We start from the raw sequence: 8,899 nt of genomic DNA on the forward strand, positions 1-8,899 counted from the left end.
ACCACAACTACTGAGCCCACGTGCCACAACTACTGTGCCCCTAGCCCCCGTGCTCCACAACAAGAGAAGCCACTGCAATGAGAAGCCTGTGCACCACAATGAAGCGTAGCCCCCGCTCGCTGCAACTAGAGAAAGCCCATGCACAGCAACGAAGACCAATACAGCCAAAAAGAAAATTTAAAAAAAAAGGAGAAAGCAATAATCTAATCAATCAGCTGTAATGTGTCTCTTTCAAGGATGAAATGGAAAAACCTGACATACATATCAGGTATATTCTTTTTTTTTTATTGAAGTATACTTGATTTACAATGTTTCAGGTGTACAGCAAAGTGATTTAGCCATATATATACATATATATATGTATATATACTCTTTTTCAGATTCTTTTCCATTATAGGTTATTAGAAGATATTGAAGATAGTTCCCTGTGCTATACAGTAGGTCCTTGTTGGTTATCTATTTTATATATAGTAGTGTGTATCTGTTAATCCCAAACTCCTAATTTATCCCTCTCCCCCATCCTTGCCTTTCCCCTTTGGTAACCATAAGTTTGTTTTCTACGTCTATAAGTCTATTTCTGTTTTGTAAATAAGTTCATTTATATTCTTCATGCAAATTACCTAAATTGCCTTTATCGAATGGCTTGTAAGCCTGAATAGAGTCAGTCCCCAAACCCATCTAACGGATAAAATAGTTTCTGGACTTGCAATAACAAAAAAGACTGCCACTCTCTGAGGACTTCCACACAACCACCCAGCAACCTCCCTCTTTTGCACTGTTTAATCTCACAAACTCTACAGCTAAAGGTTAGAGGCAAAGAAAGGTAGGCCACTGACCAGTTTATACAGATTAACTTTAAAATTCTATTTTCTTCTTCCCCCCTCCTTCTACCAAGACTGGCCTTGTCTATAAATATAATGGTCAAACTCTCTAAGCCAGATAACTGATAAAAATGTAAAATAAAAAGATTCAGATTCAAGAAAGACCCCTGAAGAATCTATTCCTCATTACCGTTCATAGAATTTGACAGTACAAATAAAACACTGGATTCAGGGAGTTCCCTGGTGGTCCAGTGGTTAGTTAGGACTTGCACTCTCACGGCCATGGTGCCAGGTTCAATCCCTGGTCAAGGAACTAAGATCCTGCAAGCCTCCAGGGTCGGCCAAAAAAAACCACAACAAATTGGATTCAGACATTTAAACCATGTTTTCCGCTTGTACAAGTGAGAACAGACAATTTTTCCTAAGATCAATAGATTCCATCTACCACTTTTCTCAAAGGACCACACTGCTGTCTTATAAGAGAAAGAACAATATAACAAAAAAGACTTCAGGAAATCTACGGGGTAGGTAAATCAGCAGGATACAGGACACTTTCCCCATCTTCAGGCACCTTCCTTATCCTCCAAAAACATTTCCAAAATGGGATGTAAGTATCCCAAAGTCTGTTCCAAAGCTCCCTAAGTTCCATGGGCAGGCTTGGGCTCCAAAACTTAGACGCTGCCGGCATATTAACTGTCTCCAGCTTTTCACAAGTGCTATCCCTTCCGCGGCTTGCTCTGCCTCCCTCCACCCCTATATGTTCCCGTTTGCTTTTTCTGGTTCACAGTGGGTTTCTTTTTTTCCAGTGAATATTGGGGTTAGAAAGCCTGTGACTCTTTGTTATCAATTTCCCCTCTTCATCTAATAATAGTTAGTATTCTTTTTATGTCGTTTTTCAACTCAAAAAGTACTGAGCTGTATTTCCCTACTGCCGATTGCGTGGGGAGGTGGCTATATTTCTTTTCCTGCTTTAGCTTTTTCTTTTTCTCTCTTTGGCCCTTAAGAGTCTCTATTATTTTTATACCACTACTGGTAGAGTAGACACCTTCTATTTGTGGATTCTCCTTATTATTAGGTGCAGGCTTAAAATAATAATGAAGAAATAGAAATAGAAAGCAAGACAGTTCTGAACAGATGATCATACATTCTCCAACATGCAAATATGTGTTGATCTGTGCAAATCAGACTCTTTCCTCTTCTTTATGGAATAAAAGGGGCCACACCACCAACAGAACATTAGAAAGGTTAATATCTGCAGAACATAAAATAATTTGCATGGCATTTATCACCACAAGGTAATATTTTATATCTTAAAAATGACAAAAACTATTATTCATTCATTATTGACCACCTAGACAAAGCTAACTGTTGGGAATTCGTAATAAAAATATACGTGTCTCACCCTAAAAGGTTTTAGAAAACTCAACTTCTCTTTTACAATATGAACAGTTTCAGGTTCAGATAAGATTCTGGGAATATCTACTGATCATGTAACTAATACTATAGCCCAAAATTTAAATTCAAACAGCAACTTCCTTTAAAGAAATTCAAACAGTTCCCACTACAGAAAGGTATTTTGTCTTCAGATTTTCATCACAATTCAAGATTTTAGAGCAGGCTGAAGGATGATCTAATCAAATTTATCAACCCCCTCTATGGTTTCTGGGCAAAAAAAAACGATCAACCATTTATAGGCAGCTCCAAGAGGGAAAACCTCTTCCCTATAAAATAGTAAATAACATATTCAACCACTCCCATCTCTGCTAAGGAGGGATTCCAGTGCCCACTCACAAACCCAGCTTTCCAAGATTTGGAATCTCCTATTCAGTATAAACAGCACCAACAGACACAAAGCCAAAGCACCAGGGCAATGTAAATAAGCTCACTCTACTGAATTCTAATATACATTTACTCAATTAAGACAACTGAGGTCTCAAAGCTGGGGTAAGACCACCTGGAAATTCTTTCTAGGAAAAGCTAAATTTCAGTGTGCCTGCTTAGGAGAAAACACTCTAAAAATAAAGTAATGATTTCCTAAACTGCAGATCCCTCTGATCTGGTCTTTAGTTGTTCTACTAGGAGAAAGAAAACGTATTACGTATGGAGTGGTTATTATCTACTAGGCTCAACGCTAAGAGCTTTAAAAGGATTGTCTGATTTAATTCTGACATTCTCTGGAATAGACATCATTATGTCCATTTACAGATGAAGAAACTGAAGCTGAAAGAAGTTTAAAAATTGGCCCAGGGCTTCCCTGGTGGTGCAGTAGTTGAGAGTCCACCTGCCGATGCAGGGGACACGGATTCGTGCCCCGGTCCAGGAAGATCCCACATGCCGCAGAGCGGCTGGGCCTGTGAGCCATGGCCACTGAGCCTGCGCGTCTGGAGCCTGTGCTCCGCAACGGGAGAGGCCACAACAGTGAGAGGCCCGCATACCGGGAAAAAAAAAAAAAAAAAAAATTGGCCCAAGTATTTTATTCTTTTTGGTGCTACTGTAAATATGATTCTTTTCCTAATATCCTTTACAGATAGTTCATTCTATCTGTATAGAAACACAACTGATTTTTGTAGGTTGATTTTGTGTCCTGCAACTTAAACTTGTTTATTTCTAACAGTTTTTTTGTTAGTGTCTTACGGGTTTTCTCTATATAAAATCATGTTGGGACTTCCCTGGTGGTCCAGTGGTTAAGAATCCGCCTTCCAATGCAGGGGACGCAGGTTCAATCCCTGGTTGGGGAACTAAGATCCCACATGCTACGGGGCAACTAAGCCCACGTGCGGCAACTACTGAGCCCGCGCGCCACACCTAGAGCACCCACATGCCGCAATAAAAACAAGAACAAAAGACAAGTGTTGGTGAGGATGGGGAGAAATTGGAACATTTGTACACTGTTGGTAGGAAAGCAAAATAGGGCAGTGGTATAGCAAATAGTATGGAGGTTCCTCAAAAAAATTAAAACTAGAATTACCATATGATCCAGCAATCTCACTTCTGTGTATTTATCCAAAATCGCTGAAATCAAGATCTCAAAGAATTATTAGCACTCTCACGTTCACTGAGGCATGATTAACAACAGCCAAGATGTGGAAACAACCTAAATGTCCATGAACATACAAACAGACAAGCAAAATGTAGTATACACATAGAATGGAATATTACTCACCTTTAAAAAAGAAAATTCTGCAATATGTGACAACATGGATGAACCCTGAGGACATTATGCTAACTGAAATACGACAGTTGCAGAAAAACAAGTGATTCCACTTATATGAGGTATTCACTTACATGAGGTATCTAAAATAATCAAATTCACAGAACTAAAGAGTGGAATGGGGGTTGCCAGCAGCTGCAAGAGGAGGAATGGGGAGTTACTAATTAACAGGCATAAAGTTCCAGTTAAGCAAAATGAACAAGCTCTTGAAATCTGGTGTACAACACTGTACATATAGTCAACAGTACTTACTGTACTCTTAAAATTGTACCAACAGGGTAGATCTCATGTTAAAAGTGTTTTTACTACAATAAAATTCTTTAAATGTTTAACTGGCCCAAGGACTCAAACCCATTTCCAACTGACACTCAAATCTGTGCTCCGACTTAAACAACACAAACTGCCTCGGAAGAGATTAAAAAGTACTGACTGACAGCGTTCTCTCTCTGCGCTGTTAGACGTTAGGAAATTCGCTTAACAGCTCTGGGCTTGAGTTTCCTCACCATCAACGAGTCTCAGGGCAAAGGCAGGCAGCGCTGCCACCACCAACTGGTCGGTTTGCAGCCAACGCCGCTGGTAGTCCCCCAACGGGCATCAGCAGGACCAAGCGGGGGCCCAGCTGGAGCCCAGCGTCGCGGCCGCACCACCGCGCCTCAGCTCCCGCAGGAGCGAAGATGAGAAACGCCGCGGGAGAAAGGAACAAAGCCCGGCCCCGCTGGGTCACCGTGACCCGAGGGAAGGGCATCAGTACGACCAGCCCACGGCCTCGTTTCCAAGGCAGCTGGACCAAGAGCTTGTCTCACCTCCGGCCAGATTCGCCGGCTGGCACCTCCCCTTCACTCCGCGCCTCAGTCGCCATCTTAGTCAGTAAACTTCTTTCACCACCCCCATCCCCGACCCCGCCCCCCTGCCTTTGGATTGGCTAAGGTGTTTCCCCATCTTTTACACGATTGGATGACTTGACCGGCCCTCCTCAACTTAAACAGCTTCATGATATTATAGGTCTATTCAAATAACTAACCGTCCTTGGTCGCCCCCAGTCTTGGCGGAAAAGAAAGGAGGGGGGAACCCAGCCCCGAGGCCTGCCGGGAGTTGTAGTTTCTCATTTTGATTAACCCTTCGGATTCCACCGACTTTTAGGTTCAAGTCAGAAATACCAAGCCAATGCTCAAACTTTGTCCTGAGGTATAAAACTCAGAATTACAGATCTGTTGAACTTGAAAGTGACTTTAAGAGTCACTCTCTAAAATGCAAGATTCGTTTTCTGTCCTGATACAGATTGATATACCCAGAATTGTAGGTACAGAGTGGGAGCCAAGAAGTACCTATTGGGCTTCCCTGGTGGCGCAGTGGTTGGGAGTCCGCCTGCCAATGCGGGGGGCGTGGGTTCGTGCCCCGGTCCGGGAGGATCCCATATGCCGCGGAGTGGCTGGGCCCGTGGGCCGTGGCCGCTGAGCCTGCGCGTCCGGAGCCTGTGCTCCGCAACGGGAGAGGCCACAACAGTGAGAGGCCCGCGTACCGCCAAAAAAAAAAAAAAAAAAAAAGAAGTACCTATTATATTTAGTTCACAGCCTGCTTTCTTTAGACAGCATACAGGGGGGATCACTCCTTCATTCCACCTACTCCCTTCCAGCTTCCCAAAGAACCCACAGAGTTTGCCTCTCTGATCTGAATCATGGAGATAAAACCTGCATAATTTTGTCCCTGGCTGAGCTTTAATCCTCAGTGGGAGAAATAACCATAATTATGCTTGCCCTCCCTGCCTCACGGGCTTCTGGTGAGGATTAACTGAGGCAACAGATGCGAGAACATTGTAAACTTAAAGCATTAATTTTTTCTCTGCTGGATTTTTCTAGGAATATTTTTCCTGTTGTTCCTTCTGCATCCTTTCACCTGAAGATCTCCCAGCACTCTCCTTCTCTTTTACTAAGCTCTATCCACATATATTTTAGTTTCTCAAAAGCCTTTGCTCTGTTGTTTTTCTGGCTGGCCTGCTTTATTACATTTCACATCTCAGTTTAAAAGTCACTGGTTCAGGGAATTCCCTGGTGGTCCTGTGGTTAGGACTCCGCACATCCACTGCCAGGGCCTGAGTTTGATCCTTGGTAGGGGATCTAAGATCCCGAGAGCCGTGTGGTGCAGCAAAAAATAATAATAGTAAATCAAAAAATAAATAAAAGTCACTGGTTCAGATGCCTTCCATGCCCCCCCCGAATAAATCAGTTCCCCTACTAAACTTTCACATAGCACTTGTACTCTTCCTCATAGTTCTTATCACAACTTATATAGTTTGTGTGACCATTTGTTTCACGGGAGTGTTCCCAACTAGACTTCCTGCCACATGTGGGTGGAGGCTACATCTATTTTGCTCCCTGTGGCATGTGGCACATAGTGGCCTTCAAAAAATATTTTTTCAGCAAATGAATAAGTAAATCCTCAGGCTCTATTATCCAAATCAAAAATTGAATCAAGTATTCTAATAGATTATTTCAATTGATGAATTTATAAGTTTGGTAAAAGTGTCTAAATAAAATTGCATTTAGTTTTATGTTTAATAAATTGTCCTTATTGTACAAATGCATGGAAAGAAATGCAAAATTCAACAAATACATATCAGTGAAATTTTTCACTGAACCCCAGACAGCCTTGGAAAATCCAGGTTGCATAACTGCTGTATATACAAAGCAGGGAACCCAAGGCTCAAATTCTGCCCTTTCCCTGAAGTGTGAACAGGTTTCCCTCCCCCCCGGCTGGCCCCATGACACCCAGGACATCAATTAATCGACTGACTGAATTAAACTGATGCTTTCACACAGAAGAAATATTCAAAACTTTAAACTATTACCACTACAACTAGGAAGAACACCATATTTCTGGTTCATCTGTTTTGCTGACATTTTTTACACAAAGTCCTTCATGTTTGGGGAACTACACACCGTAGTTAAAGAGCATGGGCTCTGGAGTTAGTGAGCCTAGGCTCGAATCTGGCTCCATCACTTCTAGCTGTGTGACCCCAGACAAGTTACTTAACTTTCTGATTCTATTTCCTTTTCTGTAAAGTGAGGACAATGGTAATTCTCAGAGGCATATTGTGAAGATTAAATGAGATAACCTCTGAGGAGCTGCTTCACAGCAGAGTGACTGGCACACACTAAGTCTAGACAAATGTTCAAGGTGAGATGATGAATATTAAGAATGCTAAACTCCACAGGAATTCCCTGGTGGTCCAGGGGTTAGAACTCCGAGCTTACACTTCAGGGGACACGGGTTCGATCCCTGGTCAGGGAACTAAGATCCTGCATGCTCCACGGGTGAGGCCCAAAAAAAATGCCAAACTCCCTTCTCAGATAACACTTCTATCTCCATTCCTGTGTGATAAGGACCATACATTACACTTGAGGTTACAGTTTAATCGGTTAGCCTCGAGAGGGGAGTGTCCCTCCTCAAAACCAGCTGTCCTGTTGTGACTTCTGATTACAAGAAAGTATCACTGCTGAGTGCTCTAAAAGTACCCCCCAGCTGACAAGCCTGCACACCCTGTTTCTGCGAGGATGTCACGGCTCCCCTGAGATCATCTTCCTTACCCGGTCTAGTTATTGATTGTTAGAGCAACGATAAGCACAGCTGTACAGCAGGCATTCTTGAAAGTTCAGAAAGTCCTCTTGTTTCCAACAGCCTGGCTGAACAAAAGGTCACAGAAAAGTGGCCCCAGCCCTCAAGGAGTTTACAGTGAACTCAGGGAGACAAAATGGACACACGTAAGTCACATACAACAAAAGACAGTTTAGAATTATGAAAGACTAAATACCAAAGTAGAGAACAGACTCGCAAGAATTCAGAAGTGTGGAGAAGGGAAGAAGGCCAGGGCTCTAAAGGATGGTTGAAGAGCAGAGGCATGGACGTGAGTCTGCTACAAATGTGACTGCAAATCCATCTACCTACCCCAACAGACCTGGAGCTTTGGGCAGATGTGGTATTTGAATCTTCTTTGTGTTTCCAGGCCCTGGCCTCAACGGGGGCGGTGGGGGGTGGGGGAGGAAATATAGGAGGAAAGCAAAAGAAGGGACAAAATGGAAGAGAAAGAAAAGAAGGATCTGCCCAAGACCCCAGCCCCAGCATCATCCTCTCCCCTCCCCACCTCTAACCCCACCCTCCAACAATGCAAGTGACTTGGAGTCCCCCAGATGCATCTGTTTGCCACTTTTGTTCTTGCTGTTCCCTCGGCTTGAATTAAAGCAGGACATTTTGATGCCCACACCAAAATATAAAAATATCATGTGTACAATAAGCATTTCTGAGCCTTACATCAGTAATGAGCCTAGATAGGGATAGGGTGAGGGTGCTTATTGAACATGAAAAAAAGAAAAAAGTCTAAAAAATGCAATGATTTGTTCTCTTGTCAAAAAGGCCAAGAGTCCCACCAAAATATCATGTACTCACATGTAATATCCCTTTCTTTCTTTCCCCCTTTCCTTTGCCAGAAAACTTGTATTTGTTATGATAAAGTCTTTGGAATCATTATTTTAATGTCTTTTTCATCATCTGTTAATATTTAGCTCTTTTTATATTGTTTAATTACACAAGAAATGCATGAAGACATTTTCCTTGTTAAAAAAAATTCAAATAATACAGGTAAAATCTCCTTTGTTGACCTCCCCCCACATTCTAGTCCCTCCTCTAAGAAACCACTATTTTCTGTTTGTGTCTGTTCAGATCTTTTTCTATACAATACATTTATTCAACAAATATCTATTGAATGCCTACTACGTGCCAGGCACTGTTCTAGGCCTGGAGATACACACATAACAAAACGTCTCTCTCTCATGGTGTCTCATTCTAATGGTCATACGTACATACATAGAGAAAT

The 8,899-nt window shown here is 42.3% G+C and overlaps 1 protein-coding gene across 2 annotated transcripts in view; it reads right to left on the reverse strand.

The window, feature by feature from the left end:
• The window catches only part of ARHGAP19 (Rho GTPase activating protein 19), a 54,589-nt gene extending 49,671 nt beyond the window's left edge, over positions 1 to 4,918 (reverse strand). For both annotated transcript variants that reach the window (XM_024734953.1, XM_024734951.1), the window contains exon 1: positions 4,836 to 4,918. In XM_024734953.1, coding sequence (XP_024590721.1) covers positions 4,836 to 4,891 — 56 coding nt within the window. In that variant the 5' untranslated portion in view covers positions 4,892 to 4,918. The remainder of the gene's footprint in view (positions 1 to 4,835) is intronic.
• Positions 4,919 to 8,899: the final 3,981 nt, after the last annotated feature.

The sequence above is a fragment of the Neophocaena asiaeorientalis genome, unplaced genomic scaffold (assembly GCF_003031525.2).
Source record: "Neophocaena asiaeorientalis asiaeorientalis breed wild unplaced genomic scaffold, Neophocaena_asiaeorientalis_V1.1 scaffold240, whole genome shotgun sequence".
In the NCBI taxonomy this organism is placed as follows: domain Eukaryota; kingdom Metazoa; phylum Chordata; class Mammalia; order Artiodactyla; family Phocoenidae; genus Neophocaena; species Neophocaena asiaeorientalis.